At 64.2% G+C, this 15,316-nt stretch overlaps 6 protein-coding genes across 6 annotated transcripts; 3 read left to right on the top strand and 3 right to left on the bottom strand.

The window, feature by feature from the left end:
* Positions 1-176: 176 nt before the first annotated feature.
* Positions 177-3,765, top strand: CEX1 (COPI-interacting protein CEX1; the record flags this gene model as incomplete). Its single annotated transcript, XM_076651437.1, has 9 exons — positions 177-341; positions 448-882; positions 947-1,026; positions 1,085-1,817; positions 1,892-2,193; positions 2,284-2,356; positions 2,418-2,561; positions 2,630-2,864; positions 2,927-3,765. The coding sequence occupies 9 exons, from the start codon at positions 177-179 to the stop codon at positions 3,763-3,765; spliced, it is 3,006 nt and encodes a 1,001-aa protein (XP_076502975.1).
* Positions 3,766-3,921: 156 nt separating this feature from the next.
* Positions 3,922-6,374, bottom strand: ELP3 (Elongator subunit ELP3; the record flags this gene model as incomplete). The annotated part of the gene is made up of 13 exons (XM_076651436.1): positions 3,922-3,961; positions 4,039-4,237; positions 4,311-4,500; positions 4,568-4,715; positions 4,775-5,016; positions 5,071-5,196; positions 5,260-5,293; positions 5,350-5,430; positions 5,498-5,622; positions 5,681-5,788; positions 5,846-5,900; positions 5,957-6,027; positions 6,126-6,374. The coding sequence occupies 13 exons, from the start codon at positions 6,372-6,374 to the stop codon at positions 3,922-3,924; spliced, it is 1,668 nt and encodes a 555-aa protein (XP_076502974.1).
* Positions 6,375-6,780: 406 nt separating this feature from the next.
* Positions 6,781-7,377, top strand: TRS23 (TRAPP subunit TRS23; the record flags this gene model as incomplete). The annotated part of the gene is made up of 3 exons (XM_076651435.1): positions 6,781-6,868; positions 6,946-7,107; positions 7,205-7,377. The coding sequence occupies 3 exons, from the start codon at positions 6,781-6,783 to the stop codon at positions 7,375-7,377; spliced, it is 423 nt and encodes a 140-aa protein (XP_076502973.1).
* Positions 7,378-8,455: 1,078 nt separating this feature from the next.
* Positions 8,456-9,664, top strand: JCM10292_002554 (uncharacterized protein; the record flags this gene model as incomplete). The annotated part of the gene is made up of 1 exon (XM_076651434.1): positions 8,456-9,664. The coding sequence occupies one exon, from the start codon at positions 8,456-8,458 to the stop codon at positions 9,662-9,664; it is 1,209 nt and encodes a 402-aa protein (XP_076502972.1).
* A 105-nt stretch (positions 9,665-9,769) lies between these two features.
* UFD1 (polyubiquitin-binding protein UFD1) lies at positions 9,770-11,909 on the bottom strand (the record flags this gene model as incomplete). The annotated part of the gene is made up of 7 exons (XM_076651433.1): positions 9,770-10,163; positions 10,227-10,697; positions 10,758-10,888; positions 10,949-11,073; positions 11,138-11,170; positions 11,237-11,736; positions 11,902-11,909. 7 exons carry the CDS (start codon positions 11,907-11,909, stop codon positions 9,770-9,772), a joined length of 1,662 nt encoding a protein of 553 aa, XP_076502971.1.
* A 241-nt stretch (positions 11,910-12,150) lies between these two features.
* On the bottom strand, positions 12,151-15,206 carry JCM10292_002552 (uncharacterized protein; the record flags this gene model as incomplete). The annotated part of the gene is made up of 13 exons (XM_076651432.1): positions 12,151-12,448; positions 12,543-12,623; positions 12,685-12,735; positions 12,827-12,964; positions 13,032-13,098; positions 13,159-13,261; positions 13,336-13,394; positions 13,485-13,717; positions 13,829-13,912; positions 13,972-14,056; positions 14,118-14,718; positions 14,843-14,927; positions 15,004-15,206. The coding sequence occupies 13 exons, from the start codon at positions 15,204-15,206 to the stop codon at positions 12,151-12,153; spliced, it is 2,088 nt and encodes a 695-aa protein (XP_076502970.1).
* Between the last annotated feature and the right edge of the window lie 110 nt (positions 15,207-15,316).

Here is a 15,316-nt window from a genome sequence, read left to right as displayed (position 1 = left end):
AGGTGCGCTGTACTCTGTTGGCGGTAGAAGTGTTGAAGGGCGACCTTCCCCTCGCTCGTCGCCGCCGTCACTTGGATCCGCTCCTCGTCTCGTCGCTGCCTTCCGCCGGGCGCAGTCGCAGCTCTGCACGTGCTCGCGACAGAGCCACTGCGAGCACACGCTGCCCCCCGCCCGCCATGAACTTTCTCTCGTCCCTCTCGAGCGCCGTCCTCTCTGCCTCGTCCGCCGCCCTCAACTCGGCTCAGGGCGGCGTACCCAACGTCCCCGGCTACCAGCTCGGCGAGCGCGTCCACAGCTACGACCAAAAGTCCATCTGGACCCTCTGGACCGGCACCAAAAAGGTCCGCCGCCTCGCGTCCTCCTCCCGAGGTGGTGCTCCTGTTGGCACACCCGCGTCCAGCCTCGTGGCGAAGCTCCGGTCAACTGACAGCGCACTCGCACCCACAGGACGACCAGTCGCCCGTCTCGGTCTTCTCCTTCGACCTCTCGGCCCCCTCGCACTCGAACCCCAGCGACCGCCGCTCGCTCGTCCCGCTCGCCCGCAACGCCCTCCGCAAGCTGCGCGCCCTCCGCCACCCCAACATCCTCAAGTTCCTCGACGGCCACGATTCCGACTCGGCCGTCTGGATCGTCACCGAGCCCGTGCGCTCGCTCGCGCTCGAACTCGACTCGCACGCGGGCGCGGCGGGCGCACTCACCGACGAGAGCAAGCTCTACGGCCTCCTCCACGTCTGCACCGCGCTCGGCTTCCTCAACCGCGACGGTCAGAGCGTGCACGGCGGCTTGCGACCGGCGAGCGTGTGGATCACGCCCGGCGGAGAGTGGAAGCTCGGCGGGATGGAGGTGTGCTCGCGGCTCGACGAGGCCGACGGCGCGCTCTGGGTGCGTCTCTGCATCTTGTGCCTGTGCTCTGTCGCTTGCTGATCGCTCATCACCGCCCGCGCAGAACTTCGGCGGACTGCTGCCCGACTCTAAAGTGCACGCGAGCCCCGAGGTGCGAAGAGGCGGCTGGACCGCCCTCAAAGAGTGCGTGCTGCCTTGACATGGCCTCTTTCGTGTCGGAACTGACATGCTCACCCTGCAGATACGACCCTTCGACGCTCGACTCGTACCTCCTGCACCTCTTCCTCTTCACCGTCTTCAACGGCCCGCTCCCCGCCTCGTACACCGCCCCTTCCTCCGATTCGCCTTCTCTCCCGCAAACCCGAGGCAACCTCCCTCCCGCGCTCTTCCAGCCGTGGCGACGGCTCGGCAACCCGAACCCGGCCGCGCGGCTGAAAACGTCCGCCTTCCTCGACCTCGGGAACCACCCGGGCGAGGGCTGGTGGACCTCGAACCGGCTCGTCAAGCTCTCTGCCGCGCTCGAGGGCTTCTCGCTCGCGGGCGAGGACGAGCGGACGAGCCTCCTCCGCACGCTGAAAGCCATCGCGTCGGGCGCGGCCAACGCCAAGACATCGCCGCTCCCGGCCGGCTTCCTCAAGTACAAGGTCCTGCCCTCGCTCGTGCACACGTTCGAGTTCTCGGGCGGGTCCGGCGGCGCCCCGCTCCTCCCCGTCATCCTCGAGCTGTCGTCGCACGGCGACCTCTCGGACGCCGAGCACCAGCGCGACGTCGTGCAGCCGATCGTGCGCGCGTTTGCGACGCCCGACCGCGCGATGCGCATGGCCCTCCTCGACCACCTCGACAAGTACGCCGACCGCCTCGCGCCCAAGGACGTCAACGACAGGGTGTGGCCCCACTTGCAGACGGGCTTTGGCGACGTCGTGCCCGTCATCCGCGAGGCGACCGTCAAGTGCATCCCGCTCATCGCGCCCAAGGTGCGCCCTCACGCTCTCGCACAGCACAGTGGCGACCTGCGCCCCCGAGCTGACCACGTTTGCACGGGCCCCAGCTCAACGACCGCATCCTGAACAACGACCTGCTGCGCGTGCTCGGCAAGACGCAAACCGACGTCGAGCCGGGCATCCGCACCAACACGTGCATCCTCCTCTCGCGGCTCTCGCGCTCGCTCCAGACGTCGACCCAGCGCAAGGTCCTCATCCCCGCCTTTGCGCGCGCGCTCCGCGATCCGTTCGTCCATGCGAGGATCGCGGGACTGATGGCCCTCATGGCGACGTGCGAGGTGTACGAGAAGGAGGACCTCGCGGGGAAGGTCATCCCCGCCATGAGCATCTGCCTCGTCGACCGCGAAAAGTGCGTTCAGACGCGCAGCGGCGTTCGTCCTCTCGTGTGGCTGGACCGGGCGTTGAAGGACCGGCACTGACGTCTTTGCGGCACGCACAGGACGGTGCGCGATCAGGCGTACAAGGCGATCGACATGTTTGTCAAGAAGTGCGAGTCGCTCACCGCGAGCATGGTGCGTCTCCGGCTCCTCTCTCATGCCTTGCAGCCCTTTCTCACTCGTGGCGTCGCGACAGCCCGACACGGTCCTCCCGCCCGAGGCGGCGCAGCAGCCCGGCGCGATGCAGGCTGCGAGCCAGACCCAGCCGGGCCTGGCGACGAGTGCGACGGGCGCGGCGGGCGCACTCGCAGGGTGGGCGTTCGCGAGCGTGTCGAAGAAGGTGCGTCGCCTTCCCTCTCCTGCCTCCACCCGCTGAAGTAGCGGCTCATGCTTGCCTCGGTCGCGCAGATCTCGTCCGCCGAGCTCGCTGCGCCGATCGAGCGCCGCGACTCGATGCCGTCCACTCCGGCGCTCAACGGGTCTGGCGCCGCGGCTGCGGCGCGCGCCTCGATGGACAGCAATGCGCCTTCGCCGGCGCCGCTGCCTGGTGGGTTCGACGCGCCTGCGCCGGGCGGGGTGGCAAAGGGCACGGAGGACTGGGGAGGCGACTTGATGGACGTTAACGACGACGATGCCGAGTGGGGTGCGTCAATTCTCGATTCTTCGCAGCTGAAGGCGACAACTGACCTCGCGCACGCCAAGCAGACGAGTTCGAGTCGGGCCAGCCGGCCCAGCCGCGCATCGACCCTCTCGCCGCACGCCTCTCCGCCTCGCGCCCCAAGCCGAGCGCCAGCGCCGGCCGTCGCGGCGGCTCGCTCCGCCTCGGCGCCGCGAGCCGCAACTCTGCGCTGCGCGTCCCGATGGACATGGACGCGAGCGACAACTGGGACCTCGATGGCGAGAAGGACCAGCGGGCGGCGCCGATATCGCGCGCGGCGGCCCAGGGCGCGCGGCACACGCCTGTCGTGCAGGGCGTGAAGAAGCCGATCGCAAGGGGGAACGACGCGGCACTGCTGGCGCTCGCTTCGGCACCGACCAAGGCGGCTGCTCCTCCACCGACACAACCCGCACCGCCCGCACCACCTTCTCTAGTCGTAGAGCCCGTCCCACAAGCAGCGAGCACGACACCGTCCGTCTCGCCTCCAGCCGGGTCGACACCCAGTCTCGCGCCTCCTCAGCCCCGCTCGCCGCTCCCGCCCTCCGCAACACCCCCTCTCGCCCCCGTCCCGCCCGAAACCTCGACCGTCCCCTCTCCCGCTGCACCGCCCGTCTCGCCCGGCCTCGCACCCGCACCCGCACCCGCCGACCTCACCAGCGCGCCGCCCCCGCCGCCCGTCCCGTCCTTTGCGGTGCCTGTGCCCCCGCCCGCACGGACCGACTCGCCGGCGCTGAGCGACGCCGGGTCGGCAGCGAGCACGCCGTCGCTCGTTCCGAGCGCGGGCGCGGGGGGCGCGCTCAGCAAGGAGGAGAAGGCGGCGCGGCTTGCGCAGGCGAGGGAGGAGCGCAAGGCGCGCATGGCACTCGCAAAGGCCGGGAAGCGGTAGTCTGTTCGCCGGGTTTGGGCAGAGCGTCGTTGCAGTGAGGCGTGACCTCGTGTGTATGGGTTCTCAGCTGGCGAGTGAAGTGTAGAGACCGCAGAGCGTCGGAATACAACAAGCACGGGAGAAGGTACAGGAGTGGGACAAGCGCAGGCTCAAGGCTCAGAACATCTCGTCGTTGTCGAGCGGGTCGAGCATTTTCCTGTGCGTGGTGCCAAAACCAACGTGTCAGTCCTGTCTGAAGAGGTATCGCGAGCGGGAGGAGCGAGAGCAACGCACGTCATGTACGGCCCCTCGAGCTTGAACCCGAGCCGGGCATAGTAGCTCCGCACGCCGATCCCAGAGATGACGGCGAGCTTGTTGCTCCCGTGCTCCTCGCGCGCGATGCGCTCGGCCTCCTCCATCAGGAGCGTGCCGATCCCCTGGTGCTGGAAGAGGGTCGGGTCGCGCGAGTGGAGCGGGACCGCCGTGCCGTACACTGCGCGTCGCATTCTTGTCAGTTCCCGCCTCGGGCGGACGCGAGAGCGGGGACATGACGTGGCAGGACGCACCGTGCAGCTCGCGAACCATGCTCGTCTGCCCATCCTTCAACAGCTCCTCGCGGAAGGTGCCTTCGGGCGTGAGCTTGCGCAGGCGGAGCAGGCCGACGAGGATGTCGCGCTCTGGGTCTTCGTACGAGAGGAACGTCTCCCACCCGCCGTTGGCCGTGTAGTCCCGGCGGATGAGCTCGAGCTCGTCGGGCTGCGCTCATCAACGTAAAGTCAGCAAGTATGATCGGGAAGAGCGCGCGGAACAGACTCAGACGCACCCGCACACGGTGGTGAATCTCGTGCAAGCCGACTTCGCGACTGCGCACGTCGCGGCACGTCAGGCCAAAGTCGCGCATCCGTGCGAGCGCGAGCTCGCGGAGGTTGCCGTTCTCGACGCCGGACGAGACGAGGGGCATCGGGATGTCGCTGTACTCACTTCAAGGTCAGCTGATCAGGAGAGAAGAGCTTGTGAGGTGAGGACGCACCGCTGCACGCGGTAGATGCGAGTCCAGGGCGGAACGAGCGCGAGGATCCGCGCAACAATGTCGACGAGGGCGTTCGGGCTGTAGTTCTTGTACCTCCCAGTGCGCCACAGCTCGTACAGGCCCGTGCCGCGAATGACAAGCGTCGGGTAGATCTTGAGACCATCAGAGCGGAAGGCCGGGTTCTCGAAGTACTCGTGGAATTGGGCCATGTCGCGCTCGACACCGACGTTCGGCAGGTCGGGCTGTTGGAAAAAGGGTGAGCATCCTCATCCCGACACTTGAAAGGAAAAGCTGACCATCATGTGCGAGACAACCTTGAAGCCCGCGTCCTTGGCCATGTGGAAGCTCTCGCATGTCGCCTGCACCGTGTGACCGCGGTTCGTGTCCCTCGCAACGTCCTCGTAGCAGGACTGTACACCGACCTGATAGCGTGACAGCGTTGTGTGAGCTTGCGCTCGGACAACAAGAAGCAGGATGAGACGTACCTCCAGGCGAGTGCAGCCGTAGCGCAGCATCGCACTGCGGAAACAGCGAGATTAGCCTCGGCTCATTCACGAATGCCCATGGATGCGCACCTCAGGTGCGGTTTGAGGCAGTAGTCCGGCCGCGTCTCGATGGTGATGCCAATGCACTTCGTCTTTGCCTGCTCCGCGTATCTGCTCCGATGGTATCCCGGTCAGCCGCCTGCCCCTGAATTGCAGTTCTGGGACTTCAAGGGCGCACCGTACTGCCTCGTCGATGTTGTTGCCCGTGTAGCCAGACAGCGAGTTGTGCAGCTGCGAGATGAAGGTATCCCGGTACGACTCGTTGAGAGACATGAAGGTGCCGCCCATGACGATGAACTCGACCTTCAAGGGTCATAGTCGTCAGCTAAGCACGGCCGCAAGCAGGGGGAGAGAGGCACACCTTGTCGACGCTGTGGCCGAGAGAGCGCAACTGCTCGACACGCCCCCTCGACTGCTCGTACGGGTCGTAGCGGGCACGAATAGCTCGCATCGACGTCGGCTCGTAGCCCTGTTTGTGATTTTGGTGAGCTCAAGTACCTGAGGGCGGCGAGGGAAACGAGCGCACCGTGTAGGATTGCGTCGAGTACTCGAAGTCCGAGTCGGGTCCTCCGGGGCAGTAGCTGGGCGCGTGAGAAAGGTCAGCGAGACGCTACACCGCTTAAAGAGGACAACGCACACGCAGATATTGCCCGTCATGGCAATGTGCGGACACCGATGAGGCTTGCTCATGACGGCAACGACGGCAATCTGCAGGCAGCCGCACTGTGAGCTACCATGACGAAGTGAAATCCAGCTGCTCGTCGAAGGAGCGTCGATGTCGAGTGGCTCAAAGACATGGAACGCACCCCACTGGCAGTTCGGACGGGCTTCGCCCTCAGCTTAGGAAGGAGGATGTCGCGGACCTCTTGCGGGACGGCCGCGATGATGTCGACGAGCCGCGGCGTGACCTTTGCGCCATACTTCTTGGCGACCTGGGTCTTGAGAGAGTTGAGATTGACCGACTCGCCCTTGTCGTGGGCTTCGAGGAGGCGGCGGACGATCTCTGAGCAGCACCGGATGGTGATCTCGGCCTGGCTGAGCTGAAGTGCGACCATGGCGGGATAGATGCGCGGTAGATTTGCGCTTGAGAGGACGGCGGAGCGCCCCTGTGGCTTGGCTGAGGCGTCAGGTGTGTCGGCAAGAAAGCGACGATGAGAAAGTGGCAGAGTGCTGTAGCGCCTCGTGGATGGGGGTGCTCTGTGAGGCGGTAGTCCGTGCACTTATGGAGGTGTTCACGCTCTGAATTGCCCCGCACAAGCTGATGCTGGGCGACAGGCGGCAAGGAAAGCGGCGAACCGACGAGGCGATGCTCGTCGGATTGCGTCTCTTCCCTTCGGCACGCGCAGACGACGAACTAGTGCTTCCAGCGCTCGAGGCAAGGCTCAGCTACATACTTAGCGAGTCGGCTCTTCCTCCACGCCTGTTTTCCGTGATTCCGCTTCTCCCCACCTCGTCGGAGCGATGAGCGCTGTCGCGGGCTCGCAGACGTCGTTCGGGCTGTGGATCATCAACAAGGCCGGAGGACTCATCTACTCCAGGACCTACGCAGGTACGTGTGGTCTCTCGCCGTGTGGCCGCTCTTACAGGCTGATTCGAACTGCGTGAACCCCTCCTCTCGCACCGCAGAAGGACTCGCGCAGCTCAACTCGAACGACTACCTCATCCTCGCATCGACCTTCCACTCGATCCACGCCATCGCAGCCCGCATATCGCCCGTGCCGGGCAGTTCAGGCGTAGAGACTATCGAGGCAGAGACGTTCAAGATGACCTGCCTACAAACGCCGACCGGTGAGTACCCTGCCGTATCTCGCCCCACTGCGGAGACGTTTGCGTAACCGCAGGGTGTTTGGTGACCGGCCTTGAGTGCTCACGTCGTTTTGCGCAGGCATCAAGTTTGTCCTCCTCACGACTCCCTCGCACCCCTCACCCGATACTGTCCTTAAGCGCGTTTACGAGACCTACGCCGACCACCTGAAGGACCCCTTCTACACGGCCGAGATGCCGATCCGGTCAGAAACGTTCGACTCGAAGATGCAGGTCGCGGTGCGAGGGCACTGAGCCGGAATGGGCATGCTGGCAGCATTCGGACGAAGGGGATCTTTCGGCAGTACACCCGTTGTTGTATCAATAGTACGATCGTGCATCGACTGTCAAAAAGAGAAGAGCTAGGTGCGGTTTCAGGCGTTCAACGTGAGAAGAACCGGCGGCGGCAGCGGCGTGCCACGGTCTGACATGCCTTGGCACTTGCAAGCATTGTGCAAGCAGCTCACTAGTCTGCGACTTCGGTCTTTGAGGAAGCAGAGCCGTTCTCGCCGAGACTTGCCCTCTGCTACTCGCTTCTCGTACCTCTGCCTTCTCCTCGTTCGGTGGCTCTGCTGCTCTAGCTGTTCCTGCGGTCGACAGCGCTCTTCCGAGACTTCTTCGTCGTCCGCACGACCCCTTCTCCGGCTCAGCGCTGCTCCTGACCGGTTCGCGTGATCATCCGGTGTCTGCACTGATGAAAGGCTCACGTCTCGCTACCGCGCTGCAGCCGGCTACCGAGCAACCCGACACACTTTGAGATAGCTTTCACAGCGATGAGTGACGTCGAGGCACCGCAAGGGCTTGCGAGACTCCCGCCCGAGCTGCTCGACCTCGTCTGTTCTTTCGTGCGCGAGCTCCCGCCAGCCAGTGCGTCATTCCGCCGCGTGTCCGGTCGGTCAGCGCCCATATTGACTCGCTCGCCGCAGCCGCGCGCACCACGCTTTGCTCGCTTTGCAGGACGGCAAAGCCATTTCTCGATGCGGCTCGTCGTGCCCTGCTGTACGACCCGACCCGACTCTGCAGCGTTCACCCTACGGGATGGCGCCGGGCACTAGTCCTGCAGCACCTGTTACTCGCGCACCCTGAGCGGAACAGCCATGTCAAAGAACTCAGTTGCTTGGTTGTCCTCGAAGACGCCTGCTGGAACCCTCTCGATGATCCCGGCAGTCTTGAGTTTGCCAACTGGACTCTCTGCCTACTCCGACTTTGCCCGCACATCACTTCGATCGACCTCGCGCCGAATGATGCAGACCTCGATTGGCCGCTCGAGCTCGCACGGTTGCCGAACCTTCGAAACCTGACCCTGCGGATCAACATGCTCGACGAGTACGTCATGGACGACCAGCTCCCACGATACTTCGTTTTTCTGGCCACACTTCCGCTTCGTGGACTTCGCTACCTCACGCTGCACAATTGCGAGATCAGCTCGACAGTCCTTTCGCCTGTCCCGCCGGTCCTCCTCCCCCTCGTCGATCTCGAGCTTCTCGATTGCTACGTCGCATCTCCAGGCTACAGCGCGGCGCCTCTCGATCTGCGCAACGTCCGCAGACTCTGGATCGAGCCCGCCACAGTCGGCAAAAACCTTCAATCCCTCATCCCGCACGACCTCGAACAGTTGAGCTACCGGCCGGTCAGGAGCAGGGATGGCACAGACATGCTGTTCTCCTCTCCAGACCGCCCGCGACAGTGGCCATGCCCGGTCGACTCGTTCAAGCCGTTCCCGCGCCTCACTTTCCTGGTGCTCGAGTTCGTCAGGGTCGACTTTGCCCGCTTCCAGGATATCGTCACGTCGTGCCCGAACCTCCAGCATCTAGACCTCACCGACTCGATTTGGCTTGAAGGCGGCTCCGTCTTGCGTGACAGCGACTTCCCCGAGGAGGGCCTCGCCTGCGCCCTCGAACATGTCCCGCAGCTCCGCTTTCTCGCCCTCGGATATATTCCCTTCGGCCGCAACTACTTTTTCGGCGAACCCGTGCCGCACGTGCTACAGACTGCCTGCCGTCAGCGCGAGATCGACTTCCGCTGGCAGCGGGCCGCGCTCTCAGACGGCGGCTCCGGCTCGAGCGCCTATCGCGACGACCACTTTGGTTTTGAGCATCAGGATCCCGATGAGGACCCTTCTGGGCAGTCGAATGAAGGCGTCGCTGACCGGGCGCCACAAGTCTCTCGCAACTCCTTGCCTTCGCCTTCGCCTTCGGCCTCCTCCGCCTGGTCCTTCGCCGGACCGGATGATTCGACCGCTGATTCGACCAATCGCTACCGCCTTTGGAATCTCCCGCGCGTCGACCGCAACCCGCTCGACGCGGACGACGCGCCTTCTGCGCCAGCGTCGCTCGTGGACGGGCAAGAGTACGTCGAGCGCGAGGCCGATGAGCCGCGCCTCGAAGAGGGGTTCCAAGCGCGCGAGGACGAGGAGGGGCTCGAGGAAGAGGCGGAGCCTTGGCGCGAGTGGGCGGATGCGAGCGACGTCGCCGAAGCGGATCGCATGTGGCGCGAGTTTGACGATGGAGGTGCGGGCGAGGTCGTCGTCTCCTCCCCGTGACAATCGAATAATCTCTCGCGCGAAGTGGTTGCGATAGGCGAGATTCGACTGCAAGCCACGCTAGCAAGGCAGAGTTGAGACACAACAAGCTACGACATGCGGCACTCAGTCGTCAATCTGGATCGTCTCGACCGGCTTCTTCCCGCTCAGTGTCTGCCCGCTCCCGCTGAACGGCACAGCAGGCTTGTCCTCCTGCGGCTGCGTAGATCCCTGCCGCTGCGGAGCCGGCGCCGCCCCTCCTCCGGGCAAGCTCGCGCCGCTCCTCGCCGCGCGCCCGCTGAGCGTCGCTCCGCTGCCCTGCAAGCCTGCGAACGGCGCCGCCCGCGCACGCGCCTCGTCGTCTTCGCGCGCGCGCTGCGCCGCTTCGGCTTCGGACCCGGGCGGCGGACGCGCGGCGGACAGGTCGAAGCCGAAGAAGAGGGCGCCGAAGGGCAGGTTGAGCGCGGCGGGTACTTGACGAGAGCCGAGCTGCGTGTCGGCGGTGACGATGCGCGGTTGACTGACAAGGGAGGGGAACAGTCAGCGCGCAATCGTGGCGAGAAGCGGGGAGAAATTAACGCACTCGGTGCGTGCAATGCGGCTGTTCTCGTCCATCTGCTCGGCGGGCTTGGCCTTGATGCCCTTGCCCTTGATCCGCTTGCCCGTCAGGCTCTGCCCCGAGCCCTTGAACGCCTCCCACGACGCGGGCGTCGCGCCCTCCGCTCCCGTCTCCTTGCCCTTCCCCTTCGCACCCGCACCTCCCACCGGCGTCGCTGTCCCGCTGCCGCGCGCATCGACGTCCTGCACGCCCTTCGTATCGATCGTGAACTTGTCGCGCATACTCGGGAGCGAGTCGGAAGGCTTCTTGTATTCGGGCTCGACGTAGCCAACTGGCGGGGCGAAGTCGACCTCGAGATCCGTGTCGATAACCGAGATGGCCGGGCCGGGAGGCGTAATCTCCATGATGAGGAGGCGGAAGGTGAGCGTCTGGTAGCTGATCTCGATGATGTCGCCGGCCGACAAGCACGAGTAGTTGATCAAGGCACGCTCGAGGCTGTGGGCGGACGACTGTCAGAGCGACAGTCTCCCGAGGCGACGGACTCTGTCGACGCACACTGCCTTCGGGTCGCTGATCTCGAGGAAGTCGACACTCTGCGGCTGCAGCTTGATAAGCTTGCCCTTGGGGTACTTGCCGCCGACGAGGCGAACAGGGTCGCCCTCGTTCAGTCGCAGCTGATCCATAATCTGCGGGAGCGTGGCGGCATCAGCATAGATGCTGGGGCACAACCGCAAGACAGGCCGCACCCATTGCGGAAGGTTGACGCAGCCCTCGTCGGCGATGAATTCGAGGACACCGGCGTGCGTGTTCAGCTCGGGGACAGCGGGGTTTGTGATCTCAAAGTTGATCGGGAGCTCGATGTCGAGTTGCGCTGCAAGGTTCGACCCGGTCAGCATCAGAAAGGCTTAGGAGCGGTACGGCAGGATCGAACGCACTCAGCTCCTCGAGCGCAGACGGAGGCATCACGACTACAGGACCAAGATGTCAACTCGAGTACTCGCATGCTTGAGCAGCATGAGAGAAACGAGACGCACTCTTGCCGCCGTACATGAGGTTGGCCCTGCCGCCACCGTAGCTCCTGCCCTGCTGCACCTCGAGGATGGCAGTCGAGTAGGCGCGATACTGCCTCCTGAAAGCGCTCGCCGGCGGGCGCGCGAAGGCATGCCCGCCAAAGCCCGCCTGGAACGCGTTCGGGTTGAGGAAGCGTCCGATCCCGCCTGCGCCCCTGCCGCCCGCCGCTGCGGCGTAGCCACCGCCAAACGCTCCGCCAAGCCCTGCCGGTCCCGCATTGACCACGTCGTCGTCCGAATCATCTGCGCCGGCGAGAGGAGCTGGCGGCGCCTGGTAGCGGCGTACGGGGGCAGGCTCCTGCGGGCGGTTTGCGCTGGTCGAAGCTTGCGGGGCAGCCTCGTCGTCCTCGATGTACAAGTCCGAGTCGTACGCGTTCTCGTCGTACTCGAAGTCCTGGAACTCTTCGTCGGATGACTGCAGCGGGGTAAGGGGGCGTGGGATGACGGGCGGGGGCGAGACGGCGCTGAGAGGTCAGCTGGAGTCTCTGATGAGCCGCACAGAGCTGCACTTGCCATTCTGCGCGAAAGCCGAGGTTGGACGAGCGAGAGCGTCCGCGCAAGCGATGACGGAGCGACCCGGCCTCTGCGCGATGCACCCAGTCCGCGGAGAGCACGGTCGCTATGCGTACGAGTGCATTACGGTGGCGTTCAGACGGCACAGTCACCTCAAAGAGACGCTTTTGCCGAAAGTCGATTCCGCTCGCGACCGGTGGGCTTAACCGCGACCATTCGCTCTCGCCGCATTCAGAGCGCACTGAGACTGCTCGTCCTTTGACAGAGAGAAAGAGAGACTAGAAGCAACAAAAGAGAAAGAGTCTACGCCGAGACCCACTGTATTACGTCGAGAACCGCGTCTGGTGTCCGTTCGTCCCGATCCTTCAGAGCTTGGCTTTGGCCGGGACATCCTCGAGCTTGAGCTCCGGGTGGTTGACAAACACGCGCAGGCACTCAGGGTCCTCAGCTGAGCTAAGGTTGAGGCTCTCGAATTTGACGCCGTTGACGAGCTTCTTGGTCGGGACCTCGAGGCGCTTACCGTTCGTCGTGTAGGGGATCTTGCGCAGTTCGATGACCTTTGCCGGCACGTGTCGCGTAGACAAAGCCTGGCGGATTGCGAGCTTGACCTTGTCGACGACCTCGGATTTGAGCGGTGCCTGCATCGGCTTTAGGAAGAGGACGCTGCGTGAGTGGGGTCCAAGTCAGCTTCTCTTGTCACCAGTATGCAAAGCTTTGCAGGGCCTTGCTTGCAGGAAAGTGGTATATGCGGACGCACAAGCGCTCGTCACCATCTGGTAGCTTCTGACCGATAGCGAGGCAGTCTTCGATCTCCTCGATCTTCTCGACGACCGAGTAGCTGCACAATGACCTTGGCATGAGCAATGCAATCGGTCGCAGGAAAGACAGTGGGAACGCACATTTCTGCCGAACCGAAGCGGACGCCGCCCGGATTGAGCACACCGTCGGAACTGCATGGGGAGCAGGGGTCAGCAATTGCACGAATAACGGCAGAGGCATCCACCGGAGCTGAGCATGCATTGCCGCAGAACGGCGACGCACCGTCCGAAGACCGTCACGCCCTTCGTGAGGCTGTGCACCTCAATCCAGTCGCCATGGACCCAGCTCGCGGGCTGCTTCTCCGGGTACGCCTCGAAGTACGCCGCGTGGTAGCGCTTGTCGCCGCCCGGGCCCCAGAAACTGCCGAGCCGGTACGATCAGCAAGAGCCAAGGGAATGCAGAAATGCAGGATGGAACGGGACCGCACCCGATGGGCATGTTCGGGAAGGGCTTAGTGATGACCATGTCGCCCTGAGCGTCCATGACGGGGTTGCCTGTCGACATAGCGTCAGTCCCGGAGGCAGAGGCGGAGACGCGGAAGCGACGAAACTAACCATCATCGTCCCAAGCTTGCAGGTCCATCGCAAGGGCCATGCACGTCAGCTCGCCGTGGTAGATCGGCTTGCTGCGCACTGCGCCGATGAAAAGGTTGCAGATCTGCCACATCCAGCAGGAAAGACTCAGCCGTCTGGATGCGAGATGAGAAGGTCGAGCGGGCAGCAGAGACTCACGTCCGTTCCGCCCGTGCCGTTGTTGACCCACACGTCCTTGTGCACATTGTCCCGCATCCCTGTCAGACCGCAAAGTGAGCTGCTGGCGGCTGTAAGACGGCTTAAGGCGGCTCGGCGCCGTTGCTCCGTTGAAAATACTGCGAACTCACAATCGTACAACTCGTTCTTCAGCACACTACCCGCTGTCTGCACCTGTTTGAGGTGGCTCAGGTCGAACTCCTTGTTCGGGATGTAGCCGTTCGTCTCGAGCGTCTGCAGGTATCGCGGAGACAGGCCGAGGATGCTGATCTTGTGCCTCGACGCGAGAGCCCAGATCGTCGAGGCACTCGGAGCGAAGGGCGAGCCGTCGTACGCTGCGATGCAGGCGCCGCAGCCCAGGGTGCTGCGAGAGTGGTGAGTGTGAGCGACAGTCAGTTCCGAGGTAGACTCTCAGCAGACACTGGCCGCTCGGGCTCGAGGTCCACGGATCCAGAGGAAGGGAAGAGCAACGCACGAAAACATGTGGTTCCACATCATCCAACCCAGCGTCGTGAAAGTGAGCTGGGAGTCATCCGCCTCCGTCGAGTTGTGCAGAGTCCTGCCGGGTTCAAGCTCGTCAGCGTACGGGCGAAGTCAGTGCGGCAGTGTCGGACGCACTGCACCATCTTTTGCGACATGATCATGCCGCCGACGCTGTGAACGATGGCCTTGGGCTTGCCGGTCGTGCCGGACGAGTACAGGACTAAGCGCCGGACGAGGGATCAGCCGGGTGCGACTGGTCAGCGAGACGGACTCGAACGCACTCCACACCGGGCTCATTGCATCAACACGCTCGAACTTGATCTCGGCCGGCGCTTCGGCGCCCTGCTTGACCATCTCGTTCCAGGTGCACCACTTCCGCCCCGCGGGGTCGTGCGGGAACTTCTCGTCCGGCTCGCGGCTCTTGGTGAGCTGGCCGACGACGACGACATTCTGCACGCTCGGGAGCTTGGCGAGGATCTCCTGCAGCTTGGGATAGATCGGCAGCGTCTTGCCGTTGTACCGGTAGGCGTCGGCCGTCAGGAGCACCTTGGGCTCGATCTGCTCGAGACGCTCGAGGACGGCCGTCACGCCGAACTCGGCGGGGCACGAGGACCAGACGCCGCCGACGGCGAGGGTGCCGAGACACAGGATGACAGCCTCGGCGTTCGAGGGCGAGAAGGTGGCAACGCGGTCGCCCGGGCGGACATCGTATTTAGTCCGGAGGGTGTGCGCGACAAAGCGGACCTGCTGGTACAGCTCCTCGAAGGAAAGGGACCGCATGAGGCAGTCGTCGAGATCCTTGGCCGAGATCGACTTGGGCTCGATGAACGAGAGGACGGCACGCTGCGACGAGCGAGCGTTACGGTGCGCGAGAAGCATGTTCTGGGTATAGCAATCCAGTGAGCAGACTGTCAGGAGGCACGGAACAGATATAGGGGGAGCCATTGAGTGCGGAACGCGCGGCCGGAGCGGAAGTGGAAGCAACACCTCGTCGTCGCGAGCTCACCTCTGCATAGTTCATGTTTGCGCGGATCATCTTTTTGTTGACGTACTCCATCGGCTGCGAGGCGTCGAAGAGCACCTTGGGATCGCTGAGAACGCAAGTGCCCCCACCTGGTCAGCTCCAGCAAGCCGGTGGGAGAAGGACAAGAAAGCGACGGCACGCACGTGCGGTCGCCGATGACGCCCGTAAAGTCCCAACTGGCCTTCCAGAAGTCGTCGAGGTTCTCGATGCTCCAGGCGTGCAGCTCGTCGAAGTTGCGCAGACGGAGGCCATGCCGGCGGTTGACGAACTTGCGGAAGCGCGTGTCGGGCGCGTCTTCGATCTGCTGCGCCGTCGGCTGCCAGAACAGAGTGCGAGTGCTCGGCATCTGTGATCGTCTTTGTTGCTCCAGACAAACGTGAGAGAAGAGACGAAGAAGCCGGGTCGTGAGCGGGGCACACGCGGGGGCCAGATCTGCCGAGCAATCCGGCCCGGCCT

Source organism: Rhodotorula paludigena, assembly GCF_050403205.1.
Source record: "Rhodotorula paludigena JCM10292 DNA, Rt_paludigena_JCM10292v1_ctg51, whole genome shotgun sequence".
Classification (NCBI taxonomy): domain Eukaryota; kingdom Fungi; phylum Basidiomycota; class Microbotryomycetes; order Sporidiobolales; family Sporidiobolaceae; genus Rhodotorula; species Rhodotorula paludigena.
The sequence above is the reverse complement of the archived record's forward strand: the minus strand, read 5'-3'. Positions and strand labels throughout refer to the sequence as shown.